This window comes from Mauremys mutica, chromosome 10, assembly GCF_020497125.1.
Source record: "Mauremys mutica isolate MM-2020 ecotype Southern chromosome 10, ASM2049712v1, whole genome shotgun sequence".
In the NCBI taxonomy this organism is placed as follows: Eukaryota; Metazoa; Chordata; order Testudines; family Geoemydidae; genus Mauremys; species Mauremys mutica.
In genome coordinates, this window is record NC_059081.1 from 19,398,886 (window position 1) to 19,426,134 (window position 27,249).

Below are 27,249 nucleotides of genomic sequence, written 5' to 3' on the forward strand. Positions count from 1 at the left end.
TGATTCTATGGGTGGGGATATAATCCGTCTGTAACAAACAAGCTGTTTTGATTCAGAGTCCATTTCCTGCACATTGTAGCAACACTCAGAGAAACTGAAACGAGCTGGCCCTCTTAAGGCACAGACATTATTCACGTAAGTACAAATGCTTTCAGGAGAAGCACAGGCTTCAAAGTATTTTTCACTGAAGTTCTCAAAAGGGAAGGCTAATGTCTTCCATATTTTGGTAGCATTCAGCAATAAGAAATAATCCTGTAGCAATGGATGCTTTCCTGTTGCAACCAGTTTACAATTGCTTGAGGAGTGCTCATTTTGCTTTCTGATTTAATTTGAAGAGTTTAAAAGGTTTTGCTGTATGGTTCAGTGAGGGTCTAATTCACACCCGTGTAAATCAGGAGTAACGTCAATTATGCTAGTGTAAGATCAGACTCAAGCCTACAATTTACAAAACCAAACATGTCCAGGATAATTTTTGATTATCAGTTAGGGCAACTTGTCCAAATGAGCATAACTATCATTAGTGGTTTGTTTGTAGAATTAATTTCCTGCTCCTCTTTCCCCACTTCTAAGCTAACTGTTTGCAGGCCAAATCGCAATCAATCAATAAAATGAACAAGATAAATTCCTTAAGCTGCATCTAATGTGAAATTAATTTATTCTGTTATCACTGTAGTTGCACAAAATAAACATGCAAATTAAATCACAGCAACTACTATAGTTATTATACAAATAAAAAACCTTGACTATCACCATCCTAACCTGTAAAAAGACTAACAACTGTAGAATATTTTTAGAAGATTGAAGGTTGTAAAATGCTTTAATACCAAATGGTATGAGCCTGCATTATTCCATCTACACTAAAGAATAAGTTCGTGGACTGAGCAAAGGAATGTGTCAACATGGAATGTACCATTCTTTCTTATGGGTGGTACACAGTGTGTTTCATAACCCCTGTGGACATTCAAATATTACTTTGCTTTCTTACTAACCTGTACAATTCTGGCAACATTTTAATTTGTCTATTTTGAAATCTCCCCTAGTTCTCTGCTTTTGTTGGAGGATTTCAATGCTGAGCATCTAAGAAAGAAAACAATTGTCAGTGAAACTGATCCATATGCGTGTCTGAATGTCTGGATCTGTGGCAGCCTGAACAGTTTCGTAGTTCCTAATGCATAACTGCTTTTTATTCTGTGTTTAGTCACTGCAAATTTCACTTGAGTGCACCAAATACATACTGAATTGTTGGCCTGAGGGCTGGTAATTCATGTAATGGATTCAATTTAGCTGCAATTTGTTAGTCTGTCTTTCTAATGCATAGGCAAGATTACGGCTCTTATCTAACAAAAACAGGCTCATTAAAACAATCCCCAGCAACAACGAAAGGAGACTAGGTGCTTCACAGCTACCTGAGCCCATGTAGTTTGCTATGTGAGGGCCAGATTTTGGAGCACCTATTTACACTGGTGACCCCTTAATCACATGATCAGACCTTTTGTTTTCTGTGAGACTGCTTGCCTGAGTAAGTGCTTATCAGGGTGAGTAAGAGCTCCACAATATTGCCCTTAATATACTTATTTAACATTTTTCTCCGAGTGCTTTTAGGGTACTTGAAAGATTCAAGGGGCATTTCAGATGGATTGAGTCATTTTTCTTGTCTCTAGGTAACTTTCATGAGCAGGGCCAAATTCTGATTGCTTTGACCCTGAGTATAACTCAGTTACTTTAAATAGTTGCTGCAGAATTACCCCGGTGTAACTGAGGTCAGACTCTAGCCCACAATACCTTACCCCCCTAGGTATACTGAAACTCACAGGAGTAGATAAGGTAGAGTTGGCCCAGCACTTACACCACTGACAGAATTGTTACCTGAAATGTAGTTACCCTCCCTTTCCCTACACAAGGTGCAATACCATCATTTCCAAAAATAAGTGTAAAATGCTGTGGTGAATCTGACATAGGTGAATGAATGTGGTCATGGGACAGTAGGAAGGAGAAGTTTCCATGCCAGTTGGGAGGATGGTTTATCAAGAGTGGGTCAGTGAGGTTAAGGTATCTTGAGGAGCACAGGACTTGAAAGTGGTTGGGTTCTGGTAGCCAGATCATGAAGAGCTGGGACAGTTGTCTGAGGGTTTTTTTTGTGTGTGTTTGTTTTTTAAATTAGCTACCAGTCAAGTGGAAGTGGAGCAGGAACTGTGTGGGAACCACTGTTTCAGCATGAATAAACAGTGCCCAGAGACTCCCATACCACAGAAGTGAACATTGGGTAGGTGACCTTGATGATACCTAATTACTTCTAATGGAGGAATGGACCAAGAGCTGTCACCCAGGGTATTAGGCCTGAGGAGTAATAATTGTGTTTTGGACTTCCCCTGAAGGCTAAAACTACCCCAGAGACTATATTGTAATTGTTAATTGAAACTGTTTAAGCCAATGAGCCTAAGGTATTTGGGATCTAGAGAATCATCCTTTTGTTTGAGCTGTGTGCCTGAATGCTTATTGGGTGGGACCCACCAGCTGCTAAAGCCAAATGGGCCTTGCAGTACAAGGACCTTAAATGCTTGTCATGCAGTTGATCTATACCTGGTGTGCCACTAGTCACTGTTTCCAAAAACGGTGCCTGTCCCACAGCACTCGGGGAACCCCACTGGTGCTACCCAATCAGAATGGTGGCTTTTTACAGCTGCTTGGCACTGATGTACATGGCTCTCCAGCTGTAAGGCATGGAGAATCAGTACCTTTGTCTGTTTTCTCCATGGTTTGCTAGGGACCATCAGTGAGTGCTATTTATGGTGATGGTCTTCACAGTGTAGGGTACTGTCCATTGGGGGCTGAAGTGAGACCACCAAGCCCATTTCACCCCAGTCATTCAACAGCAATAACACATCTAAAAGTATATTGAGGTCACAGGGCAGCCCATAGTCTGGTGGAGCTGGGAGATTTGGGGCTACCCAATAAACTTAATATTTTTTTCAAAGAAACCCCACTGTCTGTGGCAGTTACTGGTTTACCCATGGAACAATTTAGCATTCCAAGAAAAATCTGGATACATTTAAAAATTGGCTTCTACTCCTGTTGATGAACTAGAAATATGCGCAGAATGAGGCCTGAGAGGACGACATGGCAAACCCTAAGAGAAAGCCTCAAAGAGAGCAATAGGGAGAGAGTTTGCCCCTATTCTAGTGGGGTACCGGGGCTCTGGAGGCATCACAAAGGGCCAGGGACAATTCCCTAGTGCAGACACAGTACAGTGCCACTGTAAGTGTCTATTCCATGAATCCCAGCTGGGCATGATTGGGGGATTTGTTGATATGCGCCCCCATTCTTGGAACCTATGGAAACCACTCCAACGTTCTCCACCAGGTGCCATATCAACAGGCTGGAAGGAGGGGTGGAGCTATCTTCTCTTAGACGGGCTCAGCAGGATCCTTCCCTGCCAAAATACTCACCGAGCACAGTGGCACAAGTTGGTATAGACATGTAAGCAGCAACAGCACAGCTTTCCCATCTGTGCTGTGGGATCTTCCTGTGGAAGTTCCAGGGTTGCTCCTGGCCACACAGCTCCTAGAGGAAAGTATAGTGTCGCTCTTCTCTGTTATGTGCTGTGGCAACTTTGAGAACAAAATGGCTGCTGAACTGCTCATTGAGAGAGTTTTGGGAAATGTAGTGGTGCAACACCCTGAAAGGAAGAGGCATCCCAGTTTCACAGCATATGCACTAGCTGAAACTCTTTTACTTTACTCAACAAAGATTTGCCTAAGAATACAAATTCAGCGAACACCCTGCAGACAGGTGGGTCCAACACACAGAGGAACCCAGCTAAAACTCTGCCTTTTATATTTTTCCCATTTATGTTCAGTGGAGGTAACAGAGCAGAGTTGGAGCCCGTGGGGTGCTATAGTGGTTGCACAGCAACCAAGTGCAGGAAATATAGCACTATAGCTCTACTCAGCTGGCTGCTGTCATTCCAGAGCTCATCGGAAAAGGTAGGTAACTGCTTTGACTCTGTTTAACCATTCCCTTTGTGGGGAGTTCAGCTCAGGGGATTGGAGAGGGGTTTAAACAACATTTAGGCAAATGACTCCACACAGGGATAATGGAGCAAAGAACTGCTAGCCAGCTGGGAAAAATGAGTCAAGCATCTATTCGGTTCTGTTTGCTCACAGGCATAACCTATTCATACAATGTATTTTGCCACTATATTCCCCACCATACACAGTAGCAGAAGAGGAGAGAGAAAGCAGTGTTTGTTGGTTAGAGCACAGGACTAAGGTTGAGCATTCTGGATTCAATTCCTAGCTTTTCCACTGACTCTCTCTGTGACTTTGCCATGTCACTTACTCCACTTTCTATGTGCCTCCATTTGTCCATCTGTAAAATGGGGTTAAAACTATTGCTCTACTAGTAACTCAAATGACTTTTGTGAGACTTAACTAACTAATGCTGGTGAAGCATTTTAATCTTCTCAGATGAAAGGTGCTTCATAAATAAAATATTGTTTATTAGACTGTTATAGTTTTCAACAACCTATCTACAAAAATACCAGTACTCAGAGTCTTCTATAAAAATACCAAATGGCTGAAAGCAAGAAATAACAATTCCTAGCTTCTCTGGGACTTTATACCTAGCTTCCTTCCAATCCCCACATTCAAATGCTACTATTTAGATACCTTCCCTCCCCAGCAAATAACCTGTGTAGATTTTAATTGAATCCTACCCCACTACTGTGATAAAATGGTGACATTTTGTCAGTGGAGATTATATATGATTTGTAGCTGTTACTCAGACCTGAACTAGGGCTTTTATTGTAGAATAGTGTCATGCACTTTATAAGGGAAGCTCCTTCCACAGCTCTGTTTCTAATCTAAAGCAACAGGCCAAGGTCTCAGAACGAAGTCCAGCAATAATGTAGCTATGCCGATTATACAAGCACATTGTCAGAGTTCAGACCAGATACAGCACTGACATGGCATTCTGAACCAGTCTGAGACATTGGGGACCTTATAACTGGAGTCTGTGTGTGTTTGATTCATTACTAGGGCTGAAGAAAGAGTTAAAGCAGGGAGGAAAAAGCCTACCCCATTCTTTTGTGTATTCCATAGGAAACCAAAGATGGCATCTTCTCTGAGGAGCTTGCTCTCAGACCACAGCCGATATATCGAATCTTTTCGTCTGTTCCTTGAGAATTCGACAGAGCACCAATGCATGCTGGAATTCATTGAGAAGAAGCTGCCGGGCATAATATCGAGGTAACAGAGTCAGATGTTTTATCAAAAGGACAAACCCTTGATACAGTTCTGTACAAGTGATGAATGTGTGCTTCTGACTGCAGGAGCCTGGGCTTGCAAGGGCTGCCTGAGAGTTATAGATTACCCGGTTTTCCCCCTCTACTCCTTCTGTAGATCTTTGACAGTGTGTTAGTTAGAGATTTTATTTAGACACTCCATGAAGGCCTCTTTTTGTAATGAAGTCTGACTAACAGGAAATAAATAGATTAAATTGTTTCCTTGTATGCAAATATAACTTAGATATAATAAACACGAATGTATGAAAAATATATTAACAAACTGTATAGGATTTTAATAATTTTATTTAAGGCTTTTATATTTAAAAAAAACCAGATAGCATTTTAACTGAAATTAAAGATTCTCTCTGGCTTTCACACAATCTATTTACTAATCAAATAAGCTTACGGACAACCTTCCCTTGAAGACCTGGTGTAAAATCCTGGATCCATGGAAATCATTGAGAGCAGGATTTCACCCCGGGTTTCTGTTCCCAACTCAGCCAATGCCTTGTAATGGGATCTTGAGCAAGTTACCTAACCTTTCTCAGTGCTTCAGTTTCCCCATCTGTAAAATATAAATATTTTTGCAAAGTACTTTAAAAAAGCTAAAAGTGCTTTTATATTATACATGCAAAATACAGCCGGTTGAAATTTTCCCAACAGAACAGTTTTCAGTTGTGTTGAATCAGCATTTTCCAGTGGAAATGTTCCATGGGAACGTGTTGATTCCATCAACTTTCCTGCCAGCCTGTCCGGCTCCCTGGGATCCCTGGCTCCTTAGCTCCATGGCTGTCTGCCTGTCACAGGGAGCTACCTACGCTTGCCAGCAGGCTGGCTTCCCAGCTGCTCAAGCAGGCAAAGGAGCTGGACAGCCCAGCCACCCACACAGCAGGCAGCTGGCAAGTCCAGGAAGTGTGAATGTTTTATTGTTTCTGAAACAATTATTTTGGAATTTCAGGCTCAGGAACAATTTAGTTTTCATCTTGATTTAGGAAATCTCATTTTCAAAAACCTAAAATGTATCACATGTTGGAAATTCTGTTTCCCAGCCAAGCTCTGATTCTCAAAACCCATTCTCCCAGGGACAGAGGGAACTGCAGGGCTCATGCTTCAGAATCTTTTTTAGTTGTGTGTAAGCCCTCTGGCCTGTAGCCTGAGAGAGAGGGGAGTGCTGTGGTGATGGTTCTCAGGGTACCCAGGGCTGTGACTCACCTTCTTACCCCCTGCCTCCCGTGGTAGGGAGCCTTGCCTGTGCTGAGCTCAGCGACAGCTTCCCAACACTGCCAGCTTTCTAGCCATTCAAGTGCTCTCTTCTGGGCTCTGCCTGTAATATCCAGCCCCATCACTGGTTACTCACATAAATACCTGGTCTGCTGTCCCCATAAATCATGTACACACCAGGCTGTAAGATTCAGCTCTGGTCCAGCATTTCTGACCCCACAGCAGTTAGGTATATCTGTAGTGTAGACATGAATAACTTTATTATCAAACATTCAAGTGATAATGAGTAAAGTATTAGAAACAAACGGTTACATGTAAGACAATCATAACATGCTTTCTAGAGACTAACAGGTTAAACTCCTGTTAAAGACATTCTCTCACCCAGGGTCTTTTGCAGCTTTACAACGAAGGTTAGCTGAGATCCCGTTTTCATGAATGAATACACTGCCTGTTTACTTCCAGGACAAGGAAGTGTCTTCTTTGCCTTCTATTTATACTGCCAAGTTCAATGTCCGCCCTCCCGTGGCTTGTTTTTCTTGTGTGCTGCTTCCCTGTTTACTTCACATCTCTTTGGCTTTGTATATAAGTGGGCATCCATCGGGTTTCTTAACATGTTTAATTTACATACTGACAGAAGGAGAGGCGATTGAACATCTCTTATCTGACAGCCTGTTTTTTCGCCCCTTCTGGGTGACTCATACCTTGATACAGAATCGAAGAATATATTTTCAGTGTGTATGTATACACACGTAACTCCTTACATAGTATCTGCACATACATTTGGCAATGATGATAATGACCAGTGTGACCCGGCCGGCGGCTTTCATTTAAGACCTCACTGACATTCTTCATTGAACCAGAATGTACCTGTCAGGCTCAAGATATTCCTATTACTCCCTTACCAGGTGCCAATAAAGGGTTCTTTGGTCACACCTTCCCTCTTACAATGCAGGAGGATCAGCCACAACCCTCTAAAAAGAGGTAAAATCCTGATCCCACTGAAGTCAATGAGAGTTTTGCCATTGATTTTAACAGAGAAAGGATTTAATCCCAGTCATTAATGACCTCCTCCTAGCTAAAGTCAAGGTGCGCTGCTTTATTAGTCTAGATCTCTTGGCTGCATTTACCACAGCAGATCAGTCTCTGCTCTGCCTTCTTTTCTCTTGGCATCTCTGACTCTGGCTGTGAGTGTGTTTCTTCTAAGGCTGTTAAATCTTTGCACTAATGAAAAGAATCTATTAAATATCTAGCCTAAAATATGCAAACCTATTTTTGTTTTCAGCATTGGAAATGGAAAGTCTGCAATCAATATTCTAAGTGTAGGTGGTGGTTCAGGTACAGTAAAACCTTGAAGCTTTGTATATATTTATTTTTTCCTGTGGGACTATTGGATGGTAAATCACAGATGAGAATCGACACCACAATGGGTGGGTCGATGCACCATTCCTTGAAAAAAATGGGTTCAAATCCAAACTTGGGTCACTAGTAGAAACAAGGTTTCTGGTGATATTGGCTGCTGTCTACCAACCAAAAGCATCACACAGCTGCAAATCTGTACTCAGAATAAATCCAAAGGAATAGCAGAGCAAATGTATAGGCTTATTTGAGTTACCTTCATAAAATAATCTATAGCAACTGGCTCAAAGACTAACGTATTCCATGTTACTACTTAGAGACTGGTTCCTGCTCACCCTTAGTTGCTTGAATAATAGTTTGTTGGTTTGAGGGACTGGGAAATCCACTGCAGCCCAACATGTACCTTCACACACCCACTACCTTCATTTTCACACAGCAGGAGTCCTGCAGAGATTCTGCGAGGCTGGGGCGTGAAAGGGGATTATGTTGCAGTTGAAGTATTCTTCCCACCCCCCAAATTCTGAGGGCCTGGGCTCACTACTCAGTGCTGTGTAAGGCAGAACTCCTGTTGATTGCCTGAGTAAGGAATGAATACAAAGCAAGCAAAGCTTTGGGATTTAGCCCCATGCCTGCCATACACATCTACAGATCTTGCAGGTACTGATTATTATCTTTAGATAAGAAGAGAAGGGGAAAGGAAATCAAAGGAAAGGGAAAGAAACATTCCGTAAATTCTCTTAATCTTCTGTATCCCATCCACCACGCTGCACACAATGGGGGACAGAGCGCTTGGTCCTAGTATGTGTGTCCGTCCCAGGTATGTATGTACAAGCAGGGTACAAGGAACCGCCTCCTGCCCCCTTGTGTACCCCTCACAAGAAATCTCTCCCTGAGCTCCCTCTGTGGCACTATCCTCTACTCAGGACTGTGCCTAGCTGGCTCAAGTTAGCCCACAGTGTTCACACCCAAAAACCAGTTCACATGGCTGTCCTATCTCCCTTCATTTTTCATCTTGCCAAGCTCATAAAATCCCTTGAACCTTCACATAAATCAGTCTCTCCTGTAACTCGTTCAGTTTTACTGTACTTCTGTGCACTGCCTACACAGAACTGATACCTTCTGGATCTTTAGGTGCCAAGGATGGAGCAGGTCATGAATAAAGTTTAAAAAAAAACCCCACAAACCTATTTCCTTCCTGGTACATAAAGGCCTCTGCATATGAACCTTAAAATCTCTAGCTTTGGCTTTGTTCCTGCTGTCACATTACATTACAAGTTCATCTGAATAATCACTGACCATGCTCACCACAAAGGCCTCTTATAGAAATTACTGGTTCCCAAGAATTCCTATGCTTTAGATAGTTATATAACGCCATCAAACATGCATCTCTGAATCCCCATTTGCTGATGGATACTGCGCAGGAGACAGACACTTTCAGCTTGGTCACATAAGGTTTTTTTCCCTCCTAACATTTCCCACTATTGTGCCCCCAGTTCTGGTCCACTGGTGGTAGTGATGCTAGGGTAGACAAGGTATTGGTAGCCACCATCTTTTCAGCCACTGTGGTGTCTGGGTGCTGCTGAAAACCTGAAGGGACATATGCAGATAAATAAGGGAGTGGCCTCCCTACCTGATATGTAAACAGTATTTAGGAAGGCATTATAAGTCTCCCCACTTAATACTGATGTCCCTTAGTTCTAGTCTGCCCATTAAACTCTATTAGATCAACAAGTTGAAAGTAACCCTTAATGTAATTTAAATGCTTTAGTCATGTCATCTCTGAAGACTAATCTCATTTTTTTTCAATCTTTCGTTACACGTAAGAATAGCCATATGTAAACGCCGAGTAATTAGTTATAACCTCGACAGTGAGACAGAGTAGAGAGATTTATTTCTAAACAGGGGGGATTGTTTTATGCCAAAAAAGTGTTGTTTCTCACAGGATCATTTGAGTCAGTCAGTGGGGTGTTTAACTGTCTAATCAGAGAGAATAAAGTGGCAATTGCTCATTTTGCCAGAACTGAGAAGCTGGATTGTCATTGGCTCTGAGAGTGGACTAAAGTCATATGCTGCACTCAGGACAGCTCATTTGCTCAACTACCATTATACTTTAAGCTGTTTTCTGATTTGCTGAGGTTTCTCCCCCCCCCCCCCCCGCCCCGAATGTTTGTGAATCAATAAAGAAGGTTCAGCTGTTCGTTATTTTAATGGGTTCACACCAGTTTCATGTAGCCTCAGGCCCATATTGAGGCCAGTATGAAGCAGTAAAATCCTGTGAGAGCTCAGTAAAGGTTGTTCTTCCTGGGGCCTCCTCCCTTTCTGGGCCCTCCAGCATGCAGGGAACATGATTGTTGCTGGTCCTTGGTGCAGAGAGTACAGGTAGACGGATGGCTCCATGCACTCATCCTGCTTCTCTCATCCCTAGTGCACCCACACTAAGGCCAGGCATGATCTGGCCATTCAATGTAGCTGTTTGGGCCCATTATACCAGAAGATGGAGAGAGTCTGCTGTTGACTACAGCTTGTGCCTTATTAAGTTTCCACTTCAGTGCACAGCATCCTAATGTTGCTGTACCTGTAAAAACCATAAAAGGCATCAACTGTGCTGTAAACTATCCCTTTATTTAAAATTTTTAATTAGAAACTTGATGGTGAACATAGTGATAGCCTTTAAAAGGTAATTGTATTAGAGAGTTTAAATACTTCCAATAGCCTAATTGCCAAATTGTTGATAATGCAAGCTGCCACATATTTGACTATAAAATGCCTCAGGACACCTGTTTGCATATAAAAGAACTAACTGAAGTTAATTAAGGCTGTAGATTAAGTCATGAGTCAAAGTTTTTTTGTTTCAAAATAACGTAAGGGTAGTGTGGCCATGAAGAGTAGAAATTTCCATCAACATATGGAAATGGGAAATTCAGATTTTATTTTACTGAGACTGGCACAGCCTTTCCAAAGGGATAATTTTTTTTTTACAGAAGGTTGATACAGAAAATGAACTCTGTAGTAGTTAGTTAACAATTCCATGTTCCCAGATTTTCCCACAGCAGACTGTGAACAAATTAATTTGCTCTGATTTTCAATAAAAAGCAATTTTGTGGTGATAGCAAAACCACAGCTATTTGTTACTTCTGAAATTCAATTTCCCTTTCTTGAAAGAACATGCTTACACAAATGCCATGTAAACATTTGTTTTTAAAAATATACTTAGCTCTGAAAAGATTTAAACCCTTCCCCATGTTTTATGTACCTTTAACAGGGCCTTATTCACACACATATAGTGCAAGACTTGAACCCTTCGACTGTAGTGTGAAGTTAAAAACTGTAGTGGCCTGTAGCAGAGAGCAGCAGGGCCCCCGTGGTTCCTGCCTCTACCAAGTCTACAAAGTCACTCTGAGACCCTGGGGTTAGTAACCACTGGTGCAGTTTATTCACAGTCTTGTTCCCACCACTGTTTCATAATTGGCCCTTCACCATCTGCAGGCAGGAGAGAGCAGAGAATGACCTCCCTGCTTCCACTCCCTGCCTTTTCCCTTTCTTTCTACTCTCCCCCCCCCCCCCCGCCCTGAGGCTTTTGTACAGCCCAGGCTAATTAGGCAGAAGCTGTCTCTGCTTCCCCAATTAGGGCCAGGTTATCTCCAGCCATCTCTAATCTATCCCTCTAAATAGGAGCTGGTGTGACAGAGGGCTGAATCGGAAACCCTTTGCCCAGCACCCTGTCACATGACATATAATAGGTCCAGAAGCAAGACATGGACCTCTTCATGTCTGCAGTGGTATGACAAGAAGAAGGGATGATCCAGTGGTTAGGTCACTAGCCTGGGACACAGGCGACCTGAATTCAATTTCCTATTCTTTTGCCAACTTCCTGTGTTACCTTGGGCAACTCTGTGCCTCAGATCCCCGTCTGTAAAATGGGCATAATAGTACTTCCCTACCTCACATGGTGTTGTGAGGCTAGATAAAGTGAAGACTGTAAGGTGCTTAGATAATGGGAGTCATAAGTACCACGTGTACCAAAAGAAGTCACATTAAACCAAGCTGGTGGGGAGAGAGAGAGAGGAAGGAATGAGCATGTGAAAAGTTGCCTGCTTGCCTCCAGGAAGGTTAGCCAGCCACTCTCAAACACATCTGTATCTCTTCAACTTACCAAATTCACTCCAGTTTTGCCCAAGTACATTAATACTGCTTGACTCCACCTACTCAGTTGGACGTCCATCCCTCCATAAATTCTTCTTGCATACATTCTCTGTTATCTTAACTCTCTGTCCCACAGTTCTACTCTGACTGAGTGTCAAACATTTTATACTTTAACATCATTTAAATACTTCAATCTTGTCGCCTTTCATGACTAAATCCAGCTGCTCCTTGTAAATAAGACCCTCTATTTAATTTTTCATTTTAGTTGCCCTCTGTTTTCCCTCTCTCTGCCTTAACTGAATGTTTAGACAAATAAGGTGACCAACGCTGAACACCAAAACTATGCAGCCAGTGCAGTCCAAGCAATGCCTTTATAAAGCATTACAGCACAGTGTCCTTGGCGTCCTTCGTCATACAAATGAACATCTTATTTGCTTGCTTTACTGATGCTGCATATTGGACTAGGAATTTAAATGTTGGCTTATCAATACACTCATCAATAAAATCACTGCAGCAGCTTTGAATGATCCCTTGTGTACAGAGAAAAAGCAGCCAGTGGTGTTATATTTGCTTTATGCTGTATACACAGACACACAGTATTGAGCTTAGTCAGTCACAGAAAAAGCAAAGCACTTTAAGCACCAAAAGAAAAAATGGAGATTTGCTTCAGTTTTCAAATTAATTTTCCTTTTTTCCCCCCTCTGCATGTGTCTCATTAGCTAACAAAAACCCTAATTCACTCTCAGAAATAAACACAAAAGACTCTCCAAATGGCCTTGTAAAATACAAATGGGGGAATACTGTGATGGCTTAGGGATTTTCTAACAGGACATGGAGCTTTTTACCTCTGGTTCATTGGTTCCACGCCAGCCTGGGTTGGTAGTAACTAGAAATGGGGCAGATCTGCAGTTTGGATCCAGAGCTATACTTTGCCAAAGATCAGGGATGATTGTATCCCAGGTTTTGGTATTGACCACTCTCTAATAGTGGTTAAAACCAGATGACAGCTATTTAGTGGCATATATGAAACAAAATAGGAGGTTCAGTCCGTTTTTGAGAGGACGTGTACATATCGTTACAGAACATCACATCTGATACCAGTGCTATAGTGTCAGAGAAGTCAGACTCATGAGGCACTGATGGTCTTCCAGGATGGGGTTGAAGATATTCAATGAGAGCAATATGTGGAAGACTACACTGCCAATGCCCGTGTGATACCTGTCCAGTACATAAATAATGGATTTAATCACCTAGGCAATTGATCTGATACCTACATTTTTTTTTGGAAGAGGGATTTGGGGAAGGATGATAGCTAGCAGAACCCTCACATTTATCCTTGCTCTGATCTTTTAAATCTGTTTCATATTTGTATCCTAGGTGAAATTGACCTTCAGATTCTCTCAAAAGTACAGGCTAAATATCCAGGAGTTACCATTAACAATGAGGTGATAGAGCCAAACGATGAACAAATCCTCAGCTACAAAGGTATTTGAACTAGCAAATGCATTTAACAAAGTTGACCACTGACTAATATATCATCTTTATAAGGCTTTTTGTTCCAATTTCACCTCAAAAAAAGAGGAAAAAGTTACTATCTTCACTAGACTCCTACCGTCTTAGCAATGTCCTAGTTCCTTATCCTGCAAAGAGCTCTGCATGGACAAACCTTATAACTACACAGATGCCTCTGCTTATCCCACTCTTAGAGCGATTTTTATGGCACAGTATTTATCAGTATGTACAGTGTTAGGGTGGTCAGATTTTATAAACTAGACAGGGTTCAGTAACTGGATGAGAGCGCTATAAGTAAAACCTTGATGTTTTAGGATGTAGTGTTTGTGTTTCAGTGGTGTGGTGCTCTTCCCTCAGATGGTACTGACTCAGTGTCCCAGAATGGCATTGAAGGGTCTGCTTGAGACTATGTTTAACAAGAATGCCAAGAATTATTTTAAGTGGTTTGCAAATATTAACTACTTAATCCTCATAATACCCTAGTGAGTTAAGTATAGTCCTCACAAATTAGGTAACTAAGGCATAGAGGTTAATTAGCTTGCCCAAGATACAGACAGCATTAATGTACAAACTGGCATTCAAAAAATCTTTGCTTTCAGTCCTATGCTCAGAGGCCTAGAACATGCCTCTCTCCATAAATCAGAGATCCTCACTGATTATTAGGTATGCCAGGGCATTTTTTCACAAAACAAAGTATGAGTGTTTAGTCTTTGCACTTGGCCAAATTCTCACTGAAGTTTCAACTAAATGTATTCATTTTGATTGCCAATCTTAGCCAGTTATGTACTGTCAAACACCTACTGGGTTCCATCAGTACGTGGCTATACATATTCTGGCGATGGGCAAACTGATTTCTACATATAGATTGTACGCTTTTGGAAGCAGGGCCTGTGGCCAGCCTTGCTCCTCATGGGCGCAGACCAGTAACAGATCAAAATGTGCAAGTGACTACACAAGGCAGTGGAGAATCACGCTCTGCAGCTTCTTTATGGAGAGTGCCTAGAATGTGCTGGGTGCCCTCACACCATAAATAATACACTATTTTCTCTCATCCAAAATGCTAACATTCTAAGTGTATGTCTCACTGCAATTAAAAACCCACAGCTGGCCTGTGCCAGCTAACTTGGGCTTGTAGGCTTGGACTGCAGGACTGTATAATTGCAGTGTAAATATTTGGACTTGGGTTGGAGGCCAGACTTTAGGACTCCACGAGGTGGAAAGGTCCCAGAGGTTGGGCTGCAGCCTAAGCTCAAATTTCTACACTGCAATTAAACAGCCCCTTAGCCTGAGCCCTGTGAGCCAGAGTCAGCCTGCGTGGCCTGGCTGCGGGTGTCTAACTGCGATGTAGATATACCCTCAGGCTTAGAGGACACCTTTAAAAATGCAGGATTTTTAACGTGAACGAACTTGGAGAGACAAGGTATGCAATACCTTTTATCATACTGACAATATCATTTATTGGACCATCTTCTGTTGGTGAAAGAGACAGACTGATAAGCAGGTGACCCAAAGAAGAGCTCTGGGTAAACACCAAAAGCTTGTCTCTCTCACCAACAGAAGTCTAATAAAAGATATTCCTTCACCCACCTTGTTTCTCTAATATCCTGGGACCAACATGGCTACAACAACAACACTTCCATACACAAACTTGCACAGTCTGAGATGTTCTGCAGGACATAGGCGCCAACTTCTCCTGATGCCAGTGAGTGCTGGACTCCCTCCCACCCCCGGCCCTGCCCCAACTCCACCCTGCCCTGCCCCCTCCCGCCCCTATTCCAACCCCTTCCCCAAAGTCCCTGCCCTAACTCCACCCCCTCCCTGCCCCTATTGGACTCCTTCCCCAAATCCCTGCCCCAGCCCCGCCTCTTTCCCACCTCCTCCCCTGAGTGTGCCACATTCCTGCTACTCTCCCCTCCCTCCCATGGCTTGTTACACCGCGAAACAGCTGTTTTGTGGCAGCAAGCGCTGGGGGGACAAGTGGGGGACACGGCGTGCTCAGGGGAGGAGATGGAGTGAGGTGAGGTGAGCTGGGGTGGGGCGGGGAGCTTGGCTGCCAGTGGGTGCAGAGCACTCACCAATTTTTCCCTGTGGGTGCTCCAGCCCCAGAGCACCCATGGAGTTGGCACCTATGCTGCAGGAAATCCTAGAGAAATAGCCATTATTTTCTACAGTGACTAAGTTCAAAACCTGGGAAACCTCAAGACACTTGCAGGAAGCACATCATTTTTTTACTAGCTGCCTCAATCACACAGCTTTCTGCTCATTTTAAAGGTAGTACATAGGACATGTGAGGAGATGAGCACAAAAGGGGGTTCATAGGCAACCATTAATAAAACAATTGTCTGTCTCAGAGCTGAAGTGCAAGCTTCCCTACTAACTTTTAGATTGCCCCAGATTTAGACTAGTGACGGTCAAACATCAAAAGGTTTGACAGTTTGCTTTGGGTATGCATCCAATAGTTCTGATCCTCCTGGAAACTCTCTCTTGGAACTGTCTGGATTTATGGGATATGCACCCCACACAAGACAAGGCTCTCATGAAATCTTTGTGTATTTTGTGACCGCCTCTAATCTCTAGCCAGTTAATTGGCTGTATAATCCTATTTGGGGCATTTTTTTGGGAAAGGTAAATAGGAAAAAATAAGTTGTTTCCCTTATTTTAAGAGTTCTTAAACTAAAAATTAAATATTAAACTAAATTTCTAACTAAAATTCTGTTGATGTGTAACCATGGCCACAACAAGTATCTACTTAGGTTTTTAGCCCCAATTTCTCTTCCTGGAGAATTGAAAATACAATCTGTTTGGTAATTCAGAAGTCAAATTATCAGACTCATCTGCTACTCATTCTCTGGGAGGAACAAGCTAATCCTCTAAACTAAGCACATCAGTCCATTACCCTAGATGGGTTTATGCTGTGACTCCAAATAAAGTCTCCACCTAGATTGCAACACCCTCTGAGTTTTCTGGCCAGCAGAACATTGTCTGATACAGCTATTAAACACTGTGGGTCTGATTCTTATTTACATATTAAAGCCCCTTTGCACTGCCAAGAGCCTTATATTTCCAGTTTCAGTTCAAGCCACAAGAACTGTTATCTCTTGTGGTATTTCAGGGCTTCCAAAACCAGGAAGAGGACCCTGGAAGACAGAACTGCCATGCAAATCTGGAATAAACTTGGGAGAGAATTAGTATAACTTTGCAGAACTGCTAAAGAGAAAGTTTGGGGTTCAGATGAATTTTTAAGTGGAGACTCCTACCTTATCCAAACCAGTTTGCCTTGTCTGGATTTTGACATAAACTGCTGTCTGGGGTGGCCAGTGATCCGATTTTCTTCCTAATGTCTCCTCACAAACTGTCTAGCAATTAAATTGAAGCAGATTGTACCAGTTATTTGCGATAGTGATATGGACTGCTGCTGACTGATGGCTGAGTTTAGAATAGCAAATTGGATTTGAACTGTGGGCATAGAGGCCAGTGACTGGTTAATGGAAGAGAACAGAGTAACAGCAGCAGCATCCAAAAATGGTAGCCCGTCTCCACTAGTAAAGGAAAGGAACATAAACACTGATGGAGCATTTCTCATCTATTCTACTGGGATATATCATCATCAAAGCCCTAAGAAGAGAAACACTTTGATTAGCAGTGTTAAAGTGCTGATTTTAACAAAGTATGTTCTTCTGAACAAGTGGTGCACATCTTAGGCTGAATTTACCACTGTGATGCTGCTGTTTTTATGCTGATATAACTACTGGAAACAACGTAGTTACACTACCATAAAACTGGGAACGCAGTGGTGAATCAGGCTCTTGAGTCAAAGTGAGCCCACTTTAAACACACTTCCCTCTTCCTAATATTCAGTCTTTGTACACACATTAAAAGAATGCTGCAAATATTTCTCTTATTACTCTCCTATAATTAGCATCACTCTAAAATACCCTCCCTTTCCTTCATTCTTCAGTACAAGACCCTGAACAAAAGGGCTGGCTCTGAACACACTTAAAACTTGGAGAAGTTGGGATGAGGACCTAAACATTGCTCCTGTCTGTAACAGACCAAACTAAAGCTTGGGTCCAAGCACTAGGATTTTGAGGAAGTTGGAGCCAGATGAAGTTCCTAACTTCCAAATTTTTGCTCATTTCTACTGAAAAGTCTCTACAGCGAAGAGTGCCAAAGATAAAGGCATCAGATCCCATTTGTACTTCATCCCACAAAGACCCGACCAGTCAGTCCCTCACAGAACTGGGCCAATCTTTACTATTTATCTTCTTTATTTGTTCACATACTATAACATATAGGCTTCATTTTTAATATTCTGTTATTACATTAAAAATGATGCCAACATGTAACTTTTGGCTACATTACAATTCTGAATGGAAATTGTTTCCACATTTGCAAATGGGATAGACTAAACACCATCCTCTCTGTATTTTAGAACGTGTGGCTAAGACACCGAACCTTGAGAACATAAAGTTTACCTGGCATAAGGAGACATCGTCTGAATACAAAAGTCGAATGAATGAGAAAAAAGAGTTTAAGAAATGGGACTTTATTCACATGATTCAGGTAAAAGCTCTGCATAGTAAATGTTGTTGAAGTCCGTCTCTACCGAGTATGCCTAAGGTCAGTGACCTCGCTGTGCACTTTAATGAGAAGAAAGGTAAAGAATTATGAAGAAATGAACTCAACCTACTTAAGTATAAGTGAGCAGCAAAAATGAAAACTGAGGTATAGCAAGGCAATTTTAGGGTTCAGTAGCCTCATTAACCAGGCTAAGGTGGCAGTCAGCAGAGAAGTAAATGTTAACTAATGTTTTTTTTTAATTTTCCCTCTCTGTGAAATTCTCTTTGCACCTCTAGGTTCACTGAAGTTCTTACAGACAGCGTCTTCACTGCTAAAAATCTGTGTATTTTTTCCCCTCAGAGTAACTAGTGCAGGTGAGCTAACCCAAGGTAAAAACACAGTGGAGACAAGGCACTGTAGTTTCACCATCAGTTAAACTAGGTGAGGTGAGCACTATATCCCCACCTGGGCTTGACCTTGCCTGCCTTATCTGTGCCTTGTCTCCACTGTGGTTTTGCCTTGGAATAGCTCAGCTGTATTAGTTACCCTGAGGTAAAAAAGGTAAAGACAAGGCCCCAGTGAAGACAAAGCCCCAGAATGATTAATGATGTCACAGAAAGGCGCGTTTGTGGACCAGACATTGCCAGAAGGATTTCAGGAAGGGGGCAGAGAAGAATGTTAGCAAACATTAAATTGAACACTTCTGTGCTGAAATCGCCACACAGCCTGGTTAAGTGGTGTCATTCAGGAAATTACAGAACCCTAACACCACTTCCCTGGAGTGTGAGCTATTGCACGTCGTTTCATTCTAGGGACAACTTTTCTTAAATAGAGTGCCTGATCCATACTACTTCTATTGCAGTCAAGTGGAGTATTACTACTGATTTCAATGGGAGCAGGATTGGGTCCACGGTGTTTTGGCACCTACTTGGTTTTCTAGGCATGGTAATTAGACAAGTGAGAAGGAAAACGCAGCCCCTTTAAGTGGTCAGTGCTTCTCTGTTGATGAGAGGGCTAACAGTCTGGTCATAAAAAAAATAAACTCTCGACTTCTGTGATGGAGCTCTCCCAGGTGAGCAGAAATCCTAGAGTGCTAATCATGTCTGATCCAGAGGTCAGAGGAATTACACAAAAGTTCTAGGTTTCTTTTTTTTAAAAGGTATCCAATGCACACCTGGACAAAAAACTTAGGGCAAGACAGCCACTTGCCCAACGCACCCAGGCAAGGTAAGAGGGCATAAGACACCCCCCACGCCTCTGTGCAGGGTACCCATGTTGCTGCCAAGTGTGAGCAGCCACCTCCTCTCATGCAGATGGATGAGAAGTGGGCGGAGCTTATACATTGCCCTCCCCCACAGCGCGTCAGTCCGCAGAGCTGAGCTGGTGCAGAGAAGGAAGTTATCTGCTCCAAGTCAAGGGCTGCTCCAGCTGCAAAGGGGGAACCAGGGACCAAACTGTGGCTCTGAGCAACTACCTGATGCCTCTTACTTAGGGCTTGTAGTAAATCCACTTACATTATTTAGGAGCTGACCCTTAGGGTTGCCAACAGTCTCTTATTACAAGGGACATCCCTTATTTTTTCATCTCTGTACCACAAGAGCAGGAGTTGCTGAAAGCTTCTCCCCCCCGACATAGCTACTGCTGCTTGTGGGGGCTGGAGTAGTTAGGCTGACAGAGCTGTCGCCGAGTCGGCTTTGAGCGGCTACATTAGAGAGCTTACAGAAGTGTAGCTGCATTGGTGCATCTGCCACTCTGTGAGCTCTCTAGTGTAGCTGTAGCCTCAGCTTCCTCTGTGGGCTACCTCCCACTGCTGCTCCCACTACCTGCTCATTTTGTGCCTGCTTTCTGGGTACACACAGACAGACACTGCCCACGCCCCTACATTTGCCATCAATCTCCAAGGAACCTCTCAGGCTTGGAATATTTATTTTACAGTATTTCTTTTCATTTCCAGATGCTCTACTATGTAAAAGATATCCCTGCTACTATTCAATACTTTCACAGTCTGCTGGAAGCTAAGGCTAAGCTCCTTATTATTCTCGTATCAGGTAGGTGATCTTAAATGGGTTCTTTCCACACACAGTGCAGATCTGAATGTGCACCTATGAAGACTGTATGTGTTCATGTGTGCACACATCTGAGTTCATCATAGGCCAGTTCTCCATTAACTTCTTTTCTGTACTATAGAGCTTAAGCTCCTAGCTCAGTGAACTGCCAGCCAACTATTATATGGTGTGTGTGTGTGTGTGTGTTTTATATACAGTAGACTGTAGGCCTCAAAGCCCACAAAATAAAAACAGAACTTTGTGAAATTCACAAGTCAGAATCTTGGCAACTTTGTTTGTAAAAAAAAAAATTGTTCCCTGACCACACACAATGTCTCTCTTTGCAATATATTCAAAAATACTGCTATAAAAACAACACAGACAGTGATAAACTCATAATAGACAGACAATGAACCTAACAGGCTTGATCCTGATGCTCTTACTCAAGTAAGTAGTGCCATTGATATCAGTGAAGCTATTCGTGCATTAAAGGTTACAGGATCAGGCACAAAGACTCGTAACTCCTAGACACGTGTGGCATTAAGCAAACAGCAGCAATGGTGCCCTGTTGTGCCATACGACAGGTGTTGGTGGACATATGGTCCATTTTACCCTTTAACTGTCCATTTCCTTAATATCATCATTTTGTGGAAAATCTCATCTGCAGAATTAGATTGGCTGTTTCACATCTGATTGAGATACTGTATGATCAATTAAGTAGCAAAATGGAAAAACAGAATAAGTTAGGATTCTACAGTACTGTGACATCAGATGACTATGGATTTATTAGCTTTACCTTGACTAGAGTCTAACATAACCTCCTGGGAAATTTCTCATACAATTATATGGGATTTTTTGACGCTAGGATACAGTAACGTAATCGCTGCTAGGATATGTAAAGGTTCACCTATGATTGTTTTGGCAAGGCCCTTAGGCAGCTAAATACCTTTGAGGAACTGGGCCTCAGTGCTTAAAGTTTTGTTTTTATTAGATTCGGGAAAATGTGTAATGTATATTTTAAATAATAAAGTTCACCCCTTTTTGTGTTTGAGAAAATTGTGCTTTTTGCAGGCAATTCATAAAGGTACTATTCAAAATTGTTTTTTAATCATTTTTGGCTGGTAGCTTGTTAGCAAGCTGTTCAGTGCAAGTATTCCATATTTAAAATTACAATAGTTTACATTAGACACACAGGTGACATGTTTCAGTTCCTTGATTGCATGAGAATAACTCTTAAAATCAGGTTCCTGGAACAAATACCCAGAAATCTGAATTTGAATTTTTTTGTTGATGAATGTTCTGGGATATTCACTTGACTCTCTTCAAGCTACCAGTACATGTATTCACTGGAATATTCATGGGAGGCAAACACAAAAAAAGGGCATGAACACAGTCAAAAGGAATTTTTACAAATTTGAACTATGTGTCACAAGTTTCGATAGGCCAGCCCTCCCTCCCGAGTCAGAACAAGAGTCTCTAGGATAGGATTTCTGACCTAGAGTGGCCTTTAACCTGCAGAGAGGTGGACTGGTGACAAGGAAAGGAGGAAGATAATGGAATAGAGAAGAGCAGAAAGCAATGGAACCAACAAGGGAAAGGAAAACTGAATCAGAGACAGCTTAGAATAACAGAGAATAAAAAAATAAATAAAACTAACGGAAGAGGGGAAAAAGAAGGGAAGGAGAAGAGTGACAGAGAGAATGAAACAGGAAGAGAAGGGTCAGATGGGAAAACTACAAGAAAATGAATAGGCAAAAAGCAGTTTCAAAATATAGCTCCCTCAAAAAAAAAAACCCCAAAAAACAAAAAAAACCAACCTGGGACTAAAAAAAGAAGAATTGATAAGGATACATGCAGTGGTGAGCTGGAGTTGGTTCGCACTGGTTCACAAGAACCAGTTGTTAAATTTAGAAGCCGGTGTAGAACCAGTTATTAAAGGGGCCGGCGTGCATCCATACATGCTGTCCTGAGCAGCATGGTAAGGGGGCCGAGCCGGGGCCGGGGCTGGGAGGAGGGGTTGGATAAGGGGAAGGGAGCGGTTGGAGGGGGCAGAGGTTCTGGGGGGGGCAGTCAGAGGATGGGGGGGTTGGGTAGGCGTGGGAGTTCTGGGGGTCTGTCAGGGGGGGGTGGATGGGGTCGGGGCAGTCAGGGGACAGGGAGCGGGGTGAGTTGGGTAGAGGGTGGGGTCCTGGGGGCTAGTTAGGGTGGGGGGTCTTGGGAGGGGGTGCTCAGGGGACAAGGAGTGGGGGGGGTTGATGGGTTGTGGGTTCTGAGGGGGGCAGGATGTGGGTTGGGGTCAGATGGTGGGGGGGAGACAGGCACATGAGGCTTTACTCACCGTGCGGTTCCCTACCGAGTCTTCGGCAGCACTTTGGCAGGGGGGGGGTGTTCTTCACTCGCTCCGGGTGAAGGACCTGATGCCGAAATACCGCCAAAAACCCGGAGCGAGTGAAGACACCCCCTCCCCCCTCCGCCGCCGAAGTGCCGCCGCGGACCCGGTAGAGAACCGGTTATTATGATTTTGGGAGGTCATCACTGGATACATGGTCCCTCTATGAATAGTTTCAGTCCCTCCGACTCACTCTGTACCTTTTGAGAGGCCAGGACAGCTACAAGAGTTAAGTTGTAGTGTTTTTAATCACAAATCGAAAAAAAACCCATTCAGTTAACATCATCTTGAAAACAAAAGTAGTGCCATATGTTGCACCTACAGAGAGCTATTATAATAATGCTTCACTCGAGTAGTGTATAATTGCTCAGCTCAGAAATGGCACCAAGTCACTGAACACTGACACCAGCAACTTTTCTGCAATTAGTGCTCTGCATTCATTTTCAACCAGGTGAAAAAAAAATATCAGAGGCTCCTCTAAACCACTGAAGTATTTATTATACTGTAGGTAACTGTTTACAGATAAAGCCAGTTTTGGAGAATGGTTTATTAGTTAAGGGAATTTAGAGTCCTATCTTTCAGCAGGTCCTCAATTAGGCCTGGATTTACTTCCAGCCCACCCAATCAGGGTAGTGTCATCCTTTTTATAAATGATTTACACTGGAAATGCTGAATCATGGAACTGAGATTAGAGAGAATAAAGAAATCAATCCTGCTTTGGAATCAGCTTCCCTGACTGTTCTTTTTCTAACGTCCGCTGTCTCAGAACCTCATTCATTCAAAGTATGTCTCTGTTGTGAAAACTTATGTAGGTACAAACGTGTGATCACTATGGGCCAGATTCTGGCTGGTCCTTAGATGCATGTGCAGGATTGAGGAAGGCTATAGGAGCATTCTCATCCCTCCTCTCCTCCCCGCCCCGCCCCTGCTGCCTTGCAGGGCCGGCTCTAGGCACCAGCGATCCAAGCATGTGCTTGGGGCAGCATTCCGGCTCTTTGGGGGCAGCTCTTTTCAAGGGCCGGCACCAGGGCCGACTTTAGGGTGTGAGGGGCCCGATTCGAAAGAGCTGCCGCCGAAATGCCACCGAAGATGGTGGCAGCTCAATCGGTTGCCGATGTTTCCGGTGGCACTTTGGCAGAGGGTGCGGGGCCCCTCTTCTTGACGCTGCAGGGCCCTCTTAGGCATGGGGCCCAATTCCCGGGACTCACCCTAAAGCTGGCCCCGGCCCGCACTCCAGTTAATTGTTGTTCTGTTTTTTGCTTCGGCGGCAGTACTCCAGCTTTTTTTTTTTGGCTTGGGACAGCAAAAAACCTGGAGCCAGCCCTGCTGCCTTGTACAGCCTGAATAAGAGCCAGCCAAAATAGCAGGCTCTGATTGCTCTCCAGAGGTGCAGAGAGGGAGGAATCCACCCAAGGCTGTCCCCCACCAGCCTGTGCAATGGGACTGACGGGGTGTAGCAGCAGAGATACTCACCTGCACCCTAAACAGCTTTCAGGTAGAATTTTGCCCTCACCTTAAGTGGTGTGGCTCTGCACCATCCTTTACTCTGGGCTCTAGGCAGCTTGCACAGCCTAACCCTACATAAATATTAGATATAACTAAGTGTTTTGTTTCATCATTAACAAGTCTTCAACTTAAAACCGTAAAAACTGCTGAATAATCCCTGTGTTCTTTCAGGGCCAAGGCTTCTATATAGCCCGGATAAGGGCCCAGTCCTGCATCAGTGGTTGTTTTGCCATTGACAGCAGTAGCAACAGGATCAGGCCTTTAATGAACTGTGCATAAGTGGGCTCCCAGGTTAAGTGGTGGGGCTGTAACGGAATCCTCCCTGAGGCCACTAATGCTGCACGAGCTGTCTTGCGAGTGGGGGATTCAGTGGCTGAATCCATCCTATCCCTTCCTCCAAACCCCACTGGGTATTGGTACAAGGGCGGCAGAGGCAGGGGTATGTGGATCTCCTATGAAGATTCTGTGGATCCTGCCCTTTTGCTGCCACACCAGACTGCATTGGTTCCACTGTGTGCAGGCTCATCTATACTCAAGGGTCTTCCCCATTTAGTGTAGCAATTATTTTGCATATAGCTCTGTGCTCCCATGTCATGGGCTGTGTCTCCTGGGCTGTGCCTCCTGAAAGGTTCAGCTCAGAATTGAGGCCATACTGCTTAAAATAATACATCTGAAACGTTGTTTAAATACACTCTTATTTTTAATATGATTTTAATCTGGCAGGAACCAGTGGCTGGGCCAGGCTGTGGAAGAAATATGGACCTCGCTTACCTCTGAACGATCTTTGCTTATATGTTTCATCTGCTGACATCAAAGAGCAACTCAATACAATAGGGCTGAAGTATCAGGTCTATGAGCTTCCATCCACTATGGACATAACTAATTGTTTTATCAAAGGGAACAAAGAGGGGGAGCTGCTGCTGGATTTTTTGACAGAAACCTGCTATTTTAGTAAAACTGCTAGTCTAGACCTAAAAAATGAAATAATGGAAGAACTTAAAAAGCCTGAATGCAGTGAAGAGAAAGATGGAAAGGTTTTTTTTAACAACAACTTGAGTGCAATAGTGATTGAGCCATGACTAAGATCTACTGGATTTCTCAGTTCAGAAACAAATGATCATATACAAACAGTTAACCACTTAAATGTCTCTGTGTGTTTCATACTCTACCAATTAAGTTTACTAGGGTATGTCTGAGAAAGTTTATAAACAGTTAGGAAATTAATATTAATAGGTGTAACAAATGCACGTTAATACATTACTAATTCTTCAAAAATCTATTAATATAAAACTTGCTATTCAGCAAGTTCTACCTTATAAAATGCAGTTCTTTAATCAGAATTCAGATAACTAGCACCATTAATCAAAGCCCAGCAAATACAAAACAATGCACTTCTGATGGATGGGTAAGGAGTAATACTGACCTTGAACAGATATTGTTATAATTTAAATATGCTATCCAGCCAAATATTTTTTTAACTGAAGTATGTTTGGAAATCTCCAGTAGAACTCCTCAACCTCGCTTACAAAACTCTTCCCCCATAACTACCGATCCTTGGATTGGTTCCTCTGCTACTGATGTGGTATTGAAGTTGTTGCAACACTGCCTTCAAAACAACATACTTCTGGTGATCTTCTGTAGGCATTAATTGCATGCATCTGCTGCCCTACTAATCAACACCATCTCATAGCACTGCTCCCCTGGTCACGTATTTTATTTTATAGCTTCTCTTCCCCGTGAATCAGATTCATATACACAGCAGAGTCTGGAGAGATAAAGCTATAGCTCTCATAGACCATTTCTCAAAATGAACAGGCTCCCTAGGCAATGGTGATCATAACATCCATAACATGCAGAACATATTGGCTCTTCACATCAGATGCCGAGATCTCTGCAGCACTGGATTAGAGAACAAGGTAGTATGCAAATCCTTAGTAGGGATGAGTTGCTGCTGATCTTTTAAACCAAAATGTTGTCTCATGTTTGTATTTTCAGTTAGAGAAATACGTATTTTCCCTCATTTCTCTTAACTCTTGTGTAACAAGGGCTACATGTGTCTGGTGGCCTCCATAATGTACAAGATGTAAAAATAAAACTTAAAGGATGAAACAGAAATGACATCAATGGGGTTCTTCTTGTTTTCAACAGAGTTATGCCAGGGCTGGAGCGGGCCCAGTGCCATCTATAACAGTGGTTTTCAAACTTTTTTTCAGGAGACCCAGCTGAAGATAATTGTTGATGCCTGTGACCCAACGGACCTGAGGATGAGGGGTTTGGAGTGTGGGAGGGGCTCAGGGCTGGGGCAGGAGCTTGGGGTGCAAGAGCGAGGTCAGGACTCTGGACTGGGTGTGCAAGCTCTGGGGTGGGGACAGGGATGAGGGCTTTGGGATGCAGGAGGGGGGCTCCAGGTTTGGGGGAGGCTCAGGGCTGGGGTAGGGGATAGGGGTGCGGGCTTACCTGCGGCGGCTCCCGGTCAGTGGTGCAGCAGTGGTACTAAGGCAGGCTTCTTGCCTGTCCTGGCACCGCAGACCACGCTGCGCCCCAGAAGCAGCCAGCAGGTCCGGCTCCTAGGCAGAGGCACGCAAGCAGCTCCACGCGGCTCTCACTCGCAGGCACCGCCCCCCCCTCCCCGGCTCCGGAGTGCGGAGCTGGTGCTGGGGCGGGGGCAGAGCACGGAACCCCGTGGCCTCCTGCCTAGTAGCCAGACCTGCTGCTGGCTACATCCAGGGCACAGTGCGGTGACAGAACAGGTAGGAACTAGCCTGCTTTAGCCGAGCAGGGACTTTTAACGGCCCGATTGGTGGTGCTGACCAGGGCCGCTGCGACCCAATGATTTACATTCTGCGACCAGTTTGAAAACCACTGATCCATAATATAAGCTATTTGGCAAGAAAGATCTTTTTTTTTTTTTGAAGTTATCTAAAGACATTGCCCCATTTCTGATTCAGGGTACATCTACATTCCAGCTAAAAATGAGGCCCAGCTCAGGTAGACAAACATGCACTAGCTCTGCTCTAGCTAGCAGGCTAAAAATAGCCACATAGCTGGGGGTAGCCCAGGCACAGGGGCTGAGTATGTATCTGGGGGGATCTGGGCAGGTTTCTATTTGGTTGTCTAGGCCAAGCTGCTGCCCAACCTACCCTAGCTACACTGCTATTTTTGTATTCTAACGCAAGCACACTCCCAGCTGTCATGTAGACATACCTTGGAGGACTTTTTTCATGCTTCTCAAT

At 43.4% G+C, this 27,249-nt stretch overlaps 1 protein-coding gene across 4 annotated transcripts; it reads left to right on the plus strand.

The window, feature by feature from the left end:
- On the plus strand, positions 1 to 26,136 carry HNMT (histamine N-methyltransferase). 4 transcript variants are annotated; one of them, XM_045032535.1, is made up of 9 exons: positions 40 to 135; positions 2,162 to 2,263; positions 3,857 to 3,983; positions 5,100 to 5,246; positions 7,788 to 7,840; positions 13,382 to 13,489; positions 17,949 to 18,079; positions 20,031 to 20,124; positions 24,740 to 26,136. In XM_045032535.1, the coding sequence occupies exons 4-9, from the start codon at positions 5,110 to 5,112 to the stop codon at positions 25,093 to 25,095; spliced, it is 879 nt and encodes a 292-aa protein (XP_044888470.1). In that variant the 5' UTR covers positions 40 to 135; positions 2,162 to 2,263; positions 3,857 to 3,983; positions 5,100 to 5,109; the 3' UTR covers positions 25,096 to 26,136. The 4 variants fall into 4 exon arrangements, with proteins under 4 accessions (XP_044888474.1, XP_044888470.1, XP_044888472.1 ...); XM_045032537.1 differs by lacking the exon at positions 3,857 to 3,983; XM_045032536.1 differs by lacking the exon at positions 2,162 to 2,263 and having other exon boundaries at positions 42 to 135.
- The last annotated feature ends 1,113 nt before the right edge of the window (positions 26,137 to 27,249 follow it).